General features: G+C 48.5%; 1 protein-coding gene across 3 annotated transcripts in view; it reads right to left on the reverse strand.

Annotated features, from left to right (window-relative positions):
- Positions 1–17,005, reverse strand: part of SEC16A (SEC16 homolog A, endoplasmic reticulum export factor) — a 69,752-nt gene that overhangs the window by 25,285 nt on the left and 27,462 nt on the right. For all 3 annotated transcript variants that reach the window (XM_063935889.1, XM_063935888.1, XM_063935887.1), the window contains exons 12-19: positions 16,772–16,869; positions 16,122–16,203; positions 15,770–15,887; positions 15,132–15,243; positions 14,704–14,809; positions 14,489–14,629; positions 13,353–13,466; positions 13,063–13,255 (exon numbers count right to left, since the gene is read on the reverse strand). In XM_063935889.1, the coding sequence (XP_063791959.1) occupies positions 13,063–13,255; positions 13,353–13,466; positions 14,489–14,629; positions 14,704–14,809; positions 15,132–15,243; positions 15,770–15,887; positions 16,122–16,203; positions 16,772–16,869 (964 nt within the window). The remainder of the gene's footprint in view (positions 1–13,062; positions 13,256–13,352; positions 13,467–14,488; positions 14,630–14,703; positions 14,810–15,131; positions 15,244–15,769; positions 15,888–16,121; positions 16,204–16,771; positions 16,870–17,005) is intronic.

A 17,005-nucleotide genomic window follows, 5' to 3' on the forward strand; every position in this document is an offset into this window, starting at 1 on the left:
TGGACTTCTGCGAGCCAATCAGGCTATTTAACACCATTACTACGGGCCAAAATAAAGTGGCGGCCGACCTGTATCTATCAGATGGGGATTGGGATGGGCAGTAAATAAGTTCAGATGAGTGCACCTGACCTTGTATTCAGTCCCTGCTGGATGTCCCTAAGGGAATGCGGTCAGATGTGGCCACATACATTCATGGACTAGACTCTAGAGTGACGATTGGGTTGCTGCACAAACTATGGCAAACCTATAGAAAAGAGGATTTTGGTACTTACCGATAAATCCATTTCTCTGAATCCTCTAGGGGACACTGGAGTCTTATACAGTAGGGGTGTAAAGCTTGCAACCGGAGGTGTGGCACAATCTAAAAATTAGCATTGTCTGCACAGCCGGTCCCTCCTCCCTCAGTTTGGAAAATTGTGACTGAGAGAATAGGACATGATACTATAGCACCTGGCGAGGAACCGAACCGTACAACAGATCAAACAGCATCCAAGAAACTCTTAACAGTAAAACTAACGCTGTTTGCATGAACTGTTTGAACAAGAACTTTGAACACAGCAGGTTGACAGCACCGAGGCGGGCGTCCAGTGTCCCCTAGAGGATTCAGAGAAATGGATTTATCGGTAAGTACCAAAATCCTCTTTTCTCTTTCATCCACTAGGGGACACTGGAGTCTTATACAGTAGGGGACGTCCCAAAGTTATCCCCCAGGGAGGGAGTGCTGTCGGTGGCCTGCAAAACCAAACGTCTGAACTTAAAGCCTCCGGACGCAAAGTTATCAAATTTGTAAAATTTCGCGAACGTGTGGGATGAGGACCACGTCGCCGCTCTGCAAAGTTGAGTAGTGGAAGCACCTCTGGCAGCCGCCCCTGAGGCACCCACTGATCTGGTGGTATGAGCACCCGTCTGAACCGGAACCTGTTTGCCACAGGAAATATAAGCTTGCCGAATGGCAAGTCCAATCCATCTAGACAAAGACTGCTTAGATGTTGGCCAACCCTTCTTCGGCCCATCATAAAGAACAAACAAATGTCTCTGACTTTCTAAAATACGACGTAACTTGTACTTATACCCGTAAAGCTCGGACAAGATCCCATGACACGTCCCCATCTGCGAGTCCCTGGAAAGATGGGACCACAAATGGCTGGTTTTCGTGAAACCCCGAAACAACCTTAGGAAGGAAAACTGCTCTTGTACGGAGTTCTGCCGTATCCTCATGAAAAATTAAAAAGGGACTCCTACGCGATAAGGCTCCCAACTCAGAAACCCTCCTGGCCGAAACCAAGGCAAGTAATAACGCGACCCTCCAAGAGAGAAATTTCAGGTCTGTTCTTGCTAACGGCTCAAAAGTTGGTGATCTCAAAAAATCCAACCCAAATTTAAGTCCCACGGCGCAGTGGGAGGACGAAAAAGGGAGTAGTATCCTCAGAACCCCCTGTATAAAGGTTTGAACCTCTTGCAAGGATGCTAATTGCCGTTGAAAGAGGATGGAAGAGCCGAAATTTGACTTCAGGGAGCCCAGCCTCAGTCCTCCATCTAGACCGGCCTGAAGGAAAAGTAGAAGTCTGGATAAGTGGAAGTTTGACGAATTCCACCCACGTTCCTTACACCAGTCTATGTACTTCTTATAAATCCTGTAGTAGTGCATGACTGTGACCGGCTTCCTAGCGGCAATCATCGTAGGAAAGGCCGTTCTTGGTATCCCTCTTTTTCTGAAGATCCGGGTTTCAATAGCCACGCCGTTAAACGCAGCCTGTTGAGGACTGGGGGTAGGAACGGTCCCTGAGACAGCAGGTACTCTTTCTGAGGTAACCGCCAAGGAACCTCCGCTAGTAACCCCCGCAGGTCTGAGTACCACCTCCTGCTGGGCCAATCTGGTGCGATTAGAATTGCCCACGCTCATTCTCGTTTCACCCTTTTTAGAACCCTGGGTATGAGCGGGAAAGGTGGAAAAATGTAAACCCTTCCGTAACACCAAGGAAGTGTCAATGCGTCCACTCCTTCTGCTGCTGGATCGCTGGTCCTGGACACATATCCAGGCAGCGGATGGTTTTGCCGAGACGCCATTAGGTCCACTTGAGGTAGACCCTATCTCATCACCCTGTCGAAAATTCGTGGATGTAGGCACCACTCTCTCGGATGCATGTCCTGGCGACTGAGATAATCTGCTTCCCAGTACTCCACCTTGGAATGAACACTGCCGAGAGGATGATGTTTCGCCTTTCTGCCCACAACAGGATCTTTGTGGCTTCCTTTAACACCATTCTGCTCTTTGTTCCACCATGACTGTTTATGTAAGATGACGTCGTGACATTGTCCGACTGTATCTTTATGTGTTGACCCATGACTAGTTCTCCGGCTAAGGGAAGCGCATTGCAAACTGCTCTCAGTTTGAAAATATTTATGGGTAGAACGCTCTCTTGTGGCGTCCAACTGCCCTGAGAACTGACGGTCCACTAGAACGGCACCCCAAACTCTGAGACTGGCATCCGTTGTACGGGTCCTCCAATTCTAATTACCAAATCTCCTGTCTGCTGCGAGATTTCAGTGCAATGACCATCAAATCAACGAGGTACGGACCTGTATCGACCGCCCGAGTCCGTGATTTAGAGGACTGTGTGAATCTGTTCCCTGAGCAATGAGGCTTTGGAAAGGTCTGGAGTCAAGACTGCCGTACTGTAGTGTCTCAAAAGACGCCACCATCTTCCCGAGAAGCCGTACTCATAGATGCAAGAACACCGTTTGGTTTCTTAATACCTGATCCACCAGCTTCCTTATGTCCTGGTTCTCGTTCTCTGGTACAGACCTCCTCAATTGTAATGAGTTCAATATGAGACCTAGAGACTGATTCCTCTGCGTCGGTCTCAGGTTGGATTTCCTAAAGGTGACAATCCAGCCGTGTTGAATAAGAAATTGATGAGCCATGTGAGCATCTCAGATCAGCTGTTCCTGCAAAGGGGCCATGATCAGCAGATCTCCAGGAAGGTACAAACGTAGTACCAAACGCTCTCAAACCTGCGACCATTATTTACCTTGAACTGGTAGTGATTTTTCTCCAGTGCAAAACGCAAGTAGGCTTGGTGAGGGGTCCAAATTGGAACATGAAGGTATGCATCCTTTATGTCCATAGACACCCTGAACTCGTCCTTGCTATAACCGACTGGATTGATTCCATTTTGAATCTGGAAACAGTTTGAAACTGGATTAAAACTGTTAAATTGAGGATTGGTCTGACCGACCCGTCCTGCTTGGGTACGGCCAAAAGATTTGAATAAAACCTTGTTTGTCCTCGAGAAACCAGGACTGGCTGAATTACCCTGTGTAATGCCTTCTCCTTCTGAGGGCACCGAGGCAACTGTGCAGTAAAGAACTGACTGTGATGACGCTTGAAAATGTATCTAAACACCTGTGCACTCACCAGGGGAACCCCAGGTGGTCTGGGAGACCATATTGCCCCTGTTCTGTCAGCCAGCTTGAGGTCTTGCATTTTGGTTTCTGGGAACGATCTCTACCTCTTGACTCGAAAGGACTGTGATCCAAATGAATTACCACTCGACCCGAGTAACCTATTCTAACCTGTGGAGAGGTACTCGTCTGTTTGGTATGTGAAATCCACTTGTCAAAGTCAGGGCCAACTAACCTTTCTCCCCCAAAGAGAAAAGCCTCTACAACTTTCTTGGAGTCAGAGTTCATCTGTCATTCTCCGAGTCCCATAATCCTTCTATACGATATGGCCGACATCGTTGTGTGACGCTATTTTGCTAGCATCCTTTGAAGCCTGGCGCCTATATGTAGCCGACTCTCGGATATGCTCCGCTAGGTGAGCAATGTCCTTCTGGCTATTCTTCTTTCAAAAGCCTGTACAATATATCCAGTCCATGCTACTATGGCCTTGTTTACCCAAGCACTGATATTGTAGGCCCGTGATGCACCTGCCGTCCAAAATAGTTTCAAGTAATTTACCTTCCATTGGTATAGGTAAAATAGCTTAGGATAGGCTTACCGAGATAGTGTAAGACCTGCACTCTACCAACTGAACTAGGCAGTCTGCCCTGGAGCGTGAAAGCATTTATCGGGCTGTTTCCATGCTACCCCCCATCTGAGCTGGAGAGCTTAAGGAATTGGAAAAACTGCTGACAGCAGTATCTTTTTTTTGTTTTTTTCGAATTCGAATAATTCAAACTTCTCTGGTTCCTTAATTTCTTACTCTTTGAAATTGAGGACTTCAATTACCAAAACCTTTCCCCTCCTCCTGTAGGATGTGGAGCGGTCTCATAACCGCCTTACGGACATCTTTTTATAAACTGCTTGTGTAGGTGGGGTTAATTTGATCTGAAAATTCCTACATCTTCTTGGCAAAAGATCCCACAGCTCCTTTTGAATGCTGTTTGCGGGATTCCACCATCTGAAAATATCTGCCAGGGCATGTTCCCATAAACCAGATGGAGTACCGCTCTCGGATTGAGCATCTGTCATTTACAACATGGATCGCACACCCCAGAACCTTTAACGTTCATATTACATTTTGTGCAAACGTAATCTGTTCTAGAGGTCTAGGCTGGTGCTTTAAACTGTAACAGCACACATCTTTATTTTCTCAGGATCTTTTAAATAGAAGTCCTTGAAAATATAAAGCATAAAATGCATGATTAAAATATTGGAGGATCCTTTGCAGCAGAGACAACTATTCACCAGAAGAGGGAGCAATTACCCGTTTAACTGGCCAGAGTTCTATCAGTAGAGGGAGCAAATCATCTATGTTAAATGAGATCCCTCCCTCTGTTGTGACTGGCCAAAATATCATGTCCCCACTAAGAGGGGAGTGTTCTGTTCACATCTAGATTCGGCGCCTTTTATTTTTTGAAAAATGGCCGCCATTGAAAAAAGAGGATTTTGGTACTTACCGAGAAATCCATTTCTCTGAATCCTCTATGGGACACTGGAGTCCTATACAGTAGGGGTGTGAAGCTAATCTTAAATTAGCATTGTCTGCACAGCCGGCTCCTCCCCCTTCACATCCCTCCTCCCTCAGTTTGAAAAATGTGACTGAGAGAATAGGACATGACACTATAGCCCATGGCGAGGAACCGAACCGTACAACATATCAAACAGCGGCCAAGAACTCTTAACCGAATAACTAACGCTGTTTGCACGAACTGATTAAAACAAGAACTTTGAACACAGCAGGATGACAGCACCGAGGCGGGCGTCCAGTGTCCCCTAGAGGATTCAGAGAAATGGATTTATCGGTAAGTACCAAAATCCTCTTTTCTCTTTCATCCACTAGGGGACACTGGCGTCCTATACAGTAGGGGACGTCCCAAAGTTTTCCCCCAGGGAGGGAGTGCTGTCGGTGGCCTGCAAAACTAAATGTCCGGACGCAAAAGTATCAAACTTGTAAAATTTCGCGAACGTGTGGGCTGAAGACCACGTCGCCGCTCTGTAAAGTTGAGTAGTGGAAGCACCCCTGGCAGCCTAGATGCCGGCCAACCCTTCTTTGGCCCATCATAAAGAACAAACAAATGGTCCGACTTTCTGAAAGACGACGTAACCTGTACGTATACCCGTAAAGCTCGGACAACATCCAATGACACGTCCTCATCTGTGAGGCCCTGGAAAGATGGGACCACTATTGGCTGGTTTACATGAAACCCCGAAACCACCTTCGGAAGGAAGTCTGCTCTTGTACGGAGTTCCGCCCTATCCTCATGAAAAACTAAGAAAGGACTCTTACAGGATAAGCCTCCCAACTCAGAAACCCGCCTAGCCGAAGCCAAGGCAAGTAATAACGTGACCTTCCAAGAGAGATATTTCAGGTCTGTTCTTGTCAACGGCTCAAAAGTCGGTGACTTCAAATATTCTAACACCAAACCTAAGTCCCATGGTGCCGTGGGAGGACGAAAAGGGGGTTGAATCCTCAGCACCCCCTGTAAAAAAGTTTGAATCTCTGGCAAGGATGCTAGCCGCTGTTGAAAAAGGATGGAGAGAGCCGAAGTCTGAACCTTCAGAGAGCCCAGCCTGAGCCCTCCCTCTAGACCGGCCTGAAGGAAAAGTAGAAGTCGCGATAAATGGAAGTTAAATGAATTCCATCCCCGTTCCTGACACCAAGCCATGTACCGTCTCCAAATCCTGTAGTAGTGCCTGGCTGTGACCGGCTTCCTAGCTGGCAATCATTGTAGGAATGGCCGTTCGTGGGATCCCTCTGTTTCTTAAGATCCGGGTTTCAATAGCCACGCCGTCAAACGCAGCCTGTTCAGGTCGGGGTGTAGGAACGGTCCCTGAGATAGCAGGTCCTCTCTCTGAGGTAACCTCCAAGGATCTTCCGCAAGTAACCCTCGCAGGTCGGTGTACCAACTCCTGCGGGGCCAATCTGGTGCAATTAGAATGACCCACACTCGTTCCCGCTTTACCCTTTTCAGAACCCTTAACTTTAAGGAAAAATTACTTCACAGAAAGGGTAGTGGATAAGTGGAATAGCCTCCCATCAGAGGTGGTAGAGGCTAAGACTGTAGGGCAATTTAAACATGCTTGGGATAGGCATATGAATATCCTTACAAAGAATTAAGGTTAAAAAAGGGTTGAGATTGCCTAAAGGATAAAATAAAAAAGGGGCAGACTAGATGGGCCAAGTGGTTCTTATCTGCCGTCAAATTCTATGTTTCTATAGAAGGGCAACTAAAATGGTGCATGGCCTACATCACAAAACCCTGGGTATGAGTGGGAATGGTGGAAATATGTAAACCCTCCTGTAACACCACGGAAGTGTTAATGCGTCCACTCCTTCTGCTGCTGGATCTCGAGTTCTTGACACATATCTGGGCAGCTGATGGTTTTGTCGAGACGCCATTAGGTCCACCTGAGGCAGACCCCATCTTCTCACAATCATGTTGAAAATCCGTGGATGAAGGCACCACTCCCCCGGATGCATGTCCTGGCGACTGAGATAATCTGCCTCCCAGTTCTCCACACCTGGAATGAACACTGCCGAGAGAATGATGTCTCTTCTTTCTGCCCACAACAAGATCTTTGTGGCCTCCTTTAACGCCATCCTGCTCTTTGTTCCTCCTTGACGGTTTATGTAAGCCGTCGTCGTGACATTGTCTGACTGAATCCTGATGTGTTGATTCATGACTAGGTCTTCTGCTAAGAGAAGTGCATTGTAGACTACTCTTAGTTCGAGGATATTTATGGGTAGTTTGCTTTCCTGTAGTGTCCACCGTCCTTGAAACTGATGGTCCTCTAGGACTGCTCCCCAACCTCTGAGACTGGCGTCCGTCGTCAGGATCCTCCAATCCCAAATGCCGCATTTCTTGCCGGCTGTAAGGTTCTTGTGTAACGACCACCATATCAAGGAGACCCGTACTTGTGGTTGAAGTCGGATTCTCCGATGGAGAAGCCAGTGCGAGCCTGCTCCCTGAGCAATGAGGTTTATTTGGAATGGTCGGGAATGAAGTCTGCCGTACTGGAGAGCTTTGAACGACGCCACCATTTTCCCGAGAAGTTGCACACAGAGGTGCAGAGAAACGGTTTGCGTCCTCAGTACCTGAGCCACTAATCTCTGTAGGTCCTGGACCTTGTTCTCTGGTAGGAACACACGTAATAGGACCGTGTCCAAGATGAGACCGAGGAATTGAATCAGTTGAGTCGGTATGTGGTTGGACTTTTTGAAATTGACAATCCATCCATGTTGAATTAGAAATTGATGTGATGTCTGAACATCCTTGAGCAGTCGATTCTGAGATGGAGCTTTGATCAGTAAATCGTCCAGATAAGGTATAATCGTGACCCCCAACAGTCTCAGTCCTGCCAACATGATCGCCATGATCTTTGTGAAAATTCTTGGGGCTGACGCTAGACCGAACGGCAAGGCCCGGAATTGGTAGTGCTCCGTCACCAGTGCGAACCTTAAGTAAGCCTGGTGAGGAGTCCAGATTGGAATATGCAGATATGCATCCTTTATGTCCATGGATACCATGAACTCGCTTTGTTCTAAGCCTGCAATGACTGATTGGATTGATTCCATCTTGAATCTGTAGACTCTTAAAAACTGGTTGAAAACTTTTAAATTGAGTATTGGTCTGACCGTCCCGTCTGGCTTTGGCATGACAAAAAGATTGGAATAGAACCCCGTTCCTCTCTGAGAAGCGGGAACCGGAATAATGACCTCTGCTTGTAGCAATTTGAGAATTGCTGCCCGTAGTGCCCTTGCTTTTTGAGGGCACTGAGGCAATCCTGTTGTAAAAAACAGACTGTGAGGCCTCTGTTGAAATTCCAGTCTGTATCCCTGAGAGATTAAGTTGTTCACCCAAAGTTCTGGTGAGGTTTTGGCCCAGATGTCCTGAAAACCTTCCAGTCGGCCGCCCACCAAGGGGGACCCCAGGTGAGCTGGGAGGCCGTCATGCCATGGTCTTGTCAGCAGGTTTATCCTGCTTTCTGGTTGCTGCCTGCGAGCGGCCTCTACCTCTGCCCCCGCGTGCTTGTGTACCGAAACCCCTACCTCGGGCTCGAAAGGACTGTGATCTAAATGAAGTAAACGCTGGTCCCGAATAACCTCTCCTAGTTTGTGGAGCGGTTCTCATATAAGGAGTAGGCAGAAAAGTGGACTTCCCCGCTGTAGCCTGCGAAATCCACTTGTCCAACTTTGGTCCGAACAGCATGTCACCCCCAAAGGGAATGGATTCTACCGCCTTCTTGGTGTCAGAGTCACCTTGCCATTCTCTGAGCCATAAAATCCTCCAAGCCGATATGGCCGATGCAGATATGCGTGATGCTATTCTGCTAATATCCTTAGAAGCTTGACACAAGTATGTAGCAGATTCCCGAATGTGTTCCGCCAGTTGTGTAATCTCTTCTAAGCTATTTTCCTCCTCAATAGCTTGTACAATACGGCCGGACCATGCACCCATGGCCTTGTTGACCCAAGCACAGACGATCGCAGGTCTCTGCGCTGCACCTGCTGCTGCAAACATTGATTTTAACGCAGTGGCAACTTTACGGTCGGACGCATCCTTTAAAGTAGTTACGTTAGGAATTGGCAAGATTGTCTTCTTTGACAATCTTCCTAGTGAAGCATCCACTACCGGCGGAGACTCCCACTTGTCCATTACACCCTTATGTAGGGGGTAAGTTACCTGAAAACGTTTCGGAAATTGAAAACGTTTGTCAGGTTGTTTCCAAGCCTCCTCCATCTGAGATTGGAGGGATTTAGGAATGGGGAACGCTGCTGAACGCGGCTTTTGGGATTCGAACAAATCAAAATCTTCCGGCTCCCGGACTTCCTCTTCCTTAAAGCTTAGGATGTCCTTTACCGCGTCAATTAAGGAATCCAGACCCGAGATCGCCAAGTCGTCTTCAGGAAAATCGGCGTCTAGGTTAGGTTCAATTAACTCACCTTCTTCCGATACAGAAGAAAACCCTCTTCTTCCTCAGATTCTGGTATAATAGGAAGAGTTCTTTTAACAGCCCTGCGCACACTCGTCTCTGCGTGTGCGGGCGGCGTTAACTTGATGAGAAATTCCTCCATCGTCTTTGAGAATCCCGCAGCCCATTCCAATTGCTGCTTGCGGGATTCTGCCATCTCCTTGGAGATTCTATTAGCAAGGTTGTCTTCCCATGCCTTAGCCAGAGCACTGCTCCCAGGTGGAGCGTCCTTGTCTAAGCAGGAGTCGCACACCCCGGAGCTGCCAACCCGCGTGCTCTTCTTGTTACATTTTGTACAAACATAACAGGTCTTTGAGGTCTTGGTAGCCTTAGACATGTTGTTTTTCTTTTTAAAACCCCTTACCAGGGTATTACGCAGCGCTTTCACCCTTTAAACTAGGAAGAGAAAGACTGGGAGATGACGGAAGCGAAGCTATTGGATCCGGCTGGAATTACCTGTCCCCTTTTTCTCTATAAAAGGAACAGGCCAAAAAAATAAAAAATAAAACACCAGCCGACTCGCAACCCTCACACCCCAACTCTAAATCAGCTACGATGTTAGAGTTGGCTTGCTTCTGTGTATTTTCTCCGGAATGTTTGAAACAGACGTCCCTTGAAAATATAATTTGTAAAGTTTGATTACTTTTCAGGAGATCCTCGTATATTGTATATATACATTACACCAGTAGAGGGAGCTGTTGCCTAACTCTCTCTCTACTATCTTAATGCATGCACTATCCAGGCCGTGCAGCAGGGGGAGTTAATTCCTTTATTAATAAACCTTCCCCTATGTACCTACTGGGGGGGGAGGGGGAGGACCCATCCCTCACCTCAGCCTGGCGCCAAAACGAAGAAACATGGCCCCCACTAAATGTAAGTTCATAGCAAAAAGTGGCCTGCCGCACTGTTATTAACATTTAAGTTCTTTAACCGATTTCCCCCTCTGGCCGCTATGCAGCGCACTCCGGACCCGCCGGCTGGCGCGCGCGACGGGTCCGTCTCCCGTAGCGGCGCCTGTGCTCCGCTCCGCCCGTGGGTCTCTGTACTGTGCAGCGCGCCGCTCTGCCGTCCCCCCCTGCTCACAGGGAAGACAGGCTGAGTCCCGCGCCGCACTAAGGCTCCCACGCGCCGGCCACCGTCGCTCTGCCCTTCCCTGATTAGTTTGTATAAAGGGGAGTTTTAAAAACAGTATCAGCAAAGCTATAAAGAGAGAGAGAGAGAAAAAAAAAAAACTTTTATTAACTGGAAGACCCTAGCCTACGCTTGTACGACCAGTACTCACTATTTGTTGTTTATTGAGGATCTCCTGTGGAGAGAGGCAGGTCCCTTCAATAGGGATCTTTGTCTCTCTGAAATTAGGTAGCCTTGTCCCCCCTTTATTAGTGTTACGCAGCCCCTTTTAGATTTCTTAGTCAGGAGCTCAAGTGCTCCACGTGTTGTGCCTCCAGCACAATTTTTCAAACTGAGGGAGGAGGGATGTGAAGGGGGAGGAGCCGGCTGTGCAGACCATGCTAATTTAAGATTGTGCCACACCTCCGGTTCAAGGCTTCACACCCCTACTGTATAGGACTCCAGTGTCCCCTAGTGGATGAAAGAGAAATTTTAGAAATACCTTTTAAACTCCACCGGCGTTCCGGCCGCTGGAGCCCCCTTACTGTCCCAGCGCTCGTTTGTTAAGCTGCTCCCCGGCTGTAAACGCTGGAGCCCCCGGTCGGTGCTGCTCTGCCGTGACCTCGCAGCGCGTCCCAGTGAGACGCCTCTGCCGTGAGTCACCCCCCGCCGCAAATGTAATCCTCTCCCCCGGCCTTTCTAATTCGCTCTTCTACTGAGCATGGATCTGATTACCGGGGGGCTGGAGGTCTCCTGCGCCGCTGCACTGAGCGCTCTATCGCCGCGTGCACCATCGGAGGGAGTAGTGGATGGCTGCGGCTTGGGAGACTAGAATCTCTATGTGCTGGCGGAGGGAGGGGGGCAAGCAGGGGACACCACCTGCTGTCTGAACGCTGCTGTCTGTAAGCTGGGAGTAATAATCTTAGCACCGCAGATTTTTGTCTTTCTGAAAGGAAGGACATCAGTGTTAGGGAGGCGAGGGGCAGGACTGCAGTTATTAGAGAAATGTGCAGACTGCAGGATTCTTAAACTAGGGCCAGTACTCACTCTGCCCCATTACACCATGGAACCCTGCCTTGCTCTGCTGCTCCGGATCTCCTGTAGAGAGATGCAGGTCCCCTTTATTAGGGACCATTGTCTCTCCAGTCTTAAGACTTTTGTCCCCCTTTTAATTAGGTTGACTCAGTCTCATTATTTTAATTTGGAGCAGGAGCTCCTATCTGTACTTGCACCTCCTAGGCACAATTTTTCAAACTGAGGGAGGAGGGATGTGAAGGGGGAGGAGCCGGCTGTGCAGACAATGCTAATTTTTAGATTGTGCCACACCTCCGGTTGCAAGCTTCACACCCCTACTGTATAAGACTCCAGTGTCCCCTAGTGGATGAAAGAGAAATTATTCAAGGTTTTTATTTACCACTATACAGCTGTGTTATATCCCTATACTGGAGGTTACTGGGGAGGAAAGGGATCTAGGAGTCACTATTTCAGGTGACATAAAGGCAGGTAAGCAATGTAACGCAGCAATGAGGAAGGCTAGTCAGATGCTTGGTGCATTGGGAGAGGAATCAGTAGCAGAAAGAAAGAAGTAATGCCGCTGTATAGGTCATTGGTACGGCCTCATCTAGAATACTGTGTCCAGTTCTGGAGGTCATATCTTCAGAAAGATATAAATACATTAGAGTGTGTACAAAGAAGGGCAACTAAAATGGTGCATGGCCTACATCACAAAACTTACCCGGAAAGGCTGAAAGATCTTAACATGTATAGTTTGGGGCAGAGAAGGGAAAGTGGGGATATGATAGAGATTGTCACATATATTAAGGGTTTTAGCAAGGTCCAGGAAGGAGACCTTCACCAAATGAAGAGAAGTATTAGAGCACGAGGACATGCATGGACCCTGGGGAGGGGGGGTGAGAGAGAGAGAGGTTAAGGGGAAATTTGAGGGAAAAGTACATCACAGAAAGGGTAGTAGACAATTGAATAGCCTCCCATCAGAGGTGGTAAAGGCCAAGACAGTACAGCAATTTAAACAAGCCTGAGATAGACAGAAGAATATCCTGCGCACGTTTCATTTGCCGGCTGTTGGGATCCCGGCGTTCAGGATAGAGACGCAGGAATGCCGACAGCTGGAAATGCCGGCCACCAGAATACTGGCCAAACAGGATGATTCCCACCCGTAGGTGTCCACCCATAGAGTGAGAACAGAACCTGTGGCGAGCGCAATGAGCCACAGAGCACACAACACAGTGAGCGCAGCGAACCTGCAAGGGCACTCTCTTTGCGCTCACCCCGCTGCCGGCATCCTGGCAGGCCATTGTCGGTATATTGACGGCCGGCATACCGAACCCAGTTATCCTTACAAAGAATTAAGGATCAATAGGGTTTGAGGTTATCACAAGGTTAAAGGGTCAGACTAGATGGGCCAAGTGGTTCTTATCTGCTGTCACATTCTATGGTTCTATGGAGAGAATCCCACCCGCCAGCACTGTAATAATATGGATGGATTCCGCGGTTACACATGGCGTCCCTTACCTGGCAGAGCTAACTGCACCCCCTGGTCAGCTGGCATCATATTTGCCAGCAGTGGATTGTCTGTATTAGCTTGCGTTTCGTGAGGTGCCATCATACCATCGGACTGGATGACGTGGTCATGTTCAGAGCTGGGCGTGCTGCAGGCATACTGCTGCGGAGTGGTCCTACCGGTGCTGTACACGACAGCTCCTTGCTGAAAGACAATTGTGCAAATATATATAAGCAGTAGGAATCAAGTTCATCCGCGGCCAAGAGGTTCTGTAACGAGTGCGTTTGGGCTTCATTCATACCTTGACCTGCATGTCCAAGTGGCGGAGTCTCAGGAGCCATGGCGGCTCTACGAATAATTCCTGCTCTGGTTTCTCCTTGAGCTGAGGGTCGAAGAATCTCAAGTGTGAGGCCACCTGCAGGAGAGCAAGAGCACAATTACAGGACAAACCGCGTCATTAGTAGAGAAGACTCATCTCCGCGTAGCGACCATACAGAACGTCTCATTCATTGGTCATCCTGTAATTAATGAACATTTCCGCTTCATTAGATTAAAGGTTAGCTGTAACATATCTTCTAATAATTTAGGAATTGTAAGGTCCTGGTCAGGCTAGCTGCAAATAGGACCACCTCTACTAAGAGAGGCAAGAACTTTGTTTCAGCAACAATGGGGATGGTGTATACTAGGTTCTGCATTTGCCTTCGGCCAGTAGGTACGATTTCCTCTGGCATACCTGTACAGCCAGCAGCAGCCACCACTCTCACAGAGGGAAAGAATCAGCACAAGGGGGTCATTCCGAGTTGATCACTCGTTAGCAGTTTGTAGCAGCCGTGGGAGTGTATTTTAGCTTAGCAGAAGTGCGAACGGTTGTATCGCAGAGCGGCTACAAAGTTTTTTTTGTGCAGTTTTATAGTAGCTTCAGACCTACTCAGCGCTTGCGATCACTTCAGACAATTCAGTTCACCCAGCCACGCCTGCGTTTTTCCTGGCTCGCCTGCAGCCACCTCATGTCAATCACTCTGCGGCCACCAGTGCGACTGAAATGATTCGCCAGACCCTGTGCAAAACTACATAGTTCGTTGTGCCCGTACGATGCACGTGCGCATTGCGCAGAACTGCCGATTTTTAGCCTGATCGCTGCGCTGCGAACAAATGCAGCTAGCGATCAACTCGGAATGACCACCAAAGACAGGATCTTGCCGCTTCCTCCTGTACCAGGACGCGGCGGAGCAGAAGGTGGCATAGTGACAAACACCCCTGGATCTATTCTCACCAAGCGGCTACGTTGTCAGATGAACCAATGTTCGATGTATATATCCACAAGAGAATAACGACATGACTAGTCCATAGAGCTGTATATTACACATGAACATTGGTTCACGGCACTGAATGGATGCCATATGGGTTGGATATAATTCTGGGTCTTTGAGTAATCACCTCCAACAGCTGGCTGATCAGCACCGGGGAGTAGTAAGACGGATGCCGCAGGATGGTCTTGGAGATGACCTCACAGTAGTGGAAAGCCTGAGCGGACAGGCCGTGCTCGGCCAGACGACAGGCATAAATAAACTTGAACACCTGCAGAAGAGACAGGGAGACGGGTTATTCTATGTAAGGCCATCCAACCAGGAGCCGTGCGGAGGGTTTTCTACCTGGATATTGGGAAGGGAGATGGTCTGTGCACCCAATGACTGGGCATATTCGTAGGCCTCGGTCCTCCAGATGGCCTCGTTCGTGGCAAACTTTGCAAAGGGCAAACTGCGGAAAACAAAACTATTTCAGTATCTTCCATAAGTTAAGTAACGGTATGGATTCCGCTGCAGTAGTTGCGTCACAGGGGACGCACAAAGCACGGTGTGTGAGAAAGTAAAGACAGCAATAAGTCACTGAGCCGTGGACAGTAAGGTGCTAATAAAGGATATATATTAATAGCATAGATTGTAGACGCTGTACTAGACTGCTTACTGTACGCTGAGTAAGATGAATCTGTACACGCCACTAAGGCAAATATCCACAGTTACTATTCAGAAGACAAAAGGGTTTCTGTCCCTAGAACATGAGAAAATAATAAGCCCCTCACCTGTGGTTGGAGCCAATCAGGACGAGCTTGGTGGTTTTCTTGGCGTACACTCCAAAACCAGCCTGAGCCATTAAATAGCAGAAGTGCGCAGCGTCCAAGAGCCCCCTGGAAGCTGAGGGAGGTAACGTACAAAGAACATTATTACCATGCAGCACCAATACACGCAGGCTGGCAGAGGGTATATGGAATCACTTCTATAAAGGGATCATTATTAAATGATCAAGGCAATGCTATTCACTGTTGTATAAAACAGTCATTCCCGTGTCTGAAGACCCAGCATACTAAAGAGAAACCTAGATTCTCCAGACCACCACACGGGTCACCCCTCGATGCATGTTCCATCAGCCCTGCAAGTCACAAAGACACTGCCGGGGTCTACAGGAGACTATTCCACTGTAGCACACCCCATACAGTCTGCGCTGTGTTAGAACTAGCGTTTGACGCATTTCGCAATAGATGCTCGATAATACAGAACTGTGGACATATCAAACAAGCAGGGTAATCCGACAATCCCAGTTTATCCGTTAAAGTCGAGCTGCGTGACCTGGCGCCATCTAGGAGCGCTGTACGCATTCCACATCCTGCTACAGCTGCCTAACATCACACACGCGATTGCAGGAGACCGTGCCCCAACTTACCCAACGTGTCTCCCATTGTGGTGATGGTCCTGGCTGGTACGTCAACGTTGTTTGTTATATTAGACAGCACCATAGCAAGGTGGGGCCTCCAGTCGCCCCACTTCTCATCTCCGCAACACTGCAAGACGCAAAAAACAAAAAAAGTACTCTCAACTTAATCCAGTTCCCGGAAGCAGCTGCAACGTCACTGAGCCAAAACCCGTAACACAGGCAACTGAACATACAGCAGTCACCCCGCACAGCGGAAGCCGCAGCATACAAGCTATATACACTCTACTCTGCAGGCAGAACACTACGCCTCTAGGGCAGGAGACGCAGCTGAGTCTAAGCACACACAGATGCAGACACTTACCGTGGCTGCCGCCGGCATCCTTCCAGACAGCAGCTGATAAACAGTCTGCAGGGGATCGTTAATCGGGAGACTGTTGGCAAACCTACATTACCAGGCACAAAACAGAAAGGACATTTAGTGGCTGATTTTGGAGTCATTTCATTAGTGACTACAGGCTCCACGACACAGAAATTCATTACGTAAACCTAGAAGCGGCTGAAAGTCAAAGAGGGGTATAATAAAGTCACCAAAACCACCCGGAGCTCTAAAGACATTGATAGAATAAAGCATGGCTATCAGTACCTCCGGTAAGCCGCCGCCACCACAAGTGTAAGGCGTCATCTAAACCGGGCTTGGAAAGAGAGGGGGGAGGAGCCAGCTGCATCTCTTAAACATTTAAAGTGCCAGGCTCACTCATCCACCCGTCTATACCCCAGTGTAATAGGCTCCAGTGTCCCCTAGCGGATGAAGGAGCAATATTAATTATTTCATGGAAGATACATGTAGAGCACCGCTACCATTTCCGTAACAATGTTTAAGAACGGCCTCTCTCTACCACACACACTATTCTAGGAACTCAGGTCTACACTGGGACAGCCATCAAGACGGGCAGCGTATAACGTGATTCTAGATCAGGAAGAACAGAGTTACCCCAGGGAGGCAGGCAGTACCTGGTCATCACCCGGGCGTGCGTCCGGCTGTCCATTTTGCTGGCGAGCAGCAGCGCGTGGCCCCACAGCCCGTGCTTCATGGCAGACTCCAGGGCATCCTGTAAGAGGTGTAAGATGACAATTACAGACACATCAGCAGCGCTGCTCACAAATACCTGCATTAAATATTCACCGCTGGGAGAGGGATCGCATGCAGCGGCATCACACAACGCAAGGAAACAACGCGCAGGACAC

This window comes from Pseudophryne corroboree, chromosome 8 (genome assembly GCF_028390025.1).
Source record: "Pseudophryne corroboree isolate aPseCor3 chromosome 8, aPseCor3.hap2, whole genome shotgun sequence".
Lineage (NCBI taxonomy): Eukaryota > Metazoa > Chordata > Amphibia > Anura > Myobatrachidae > Pseudophryne > Pseudophryne corroboree.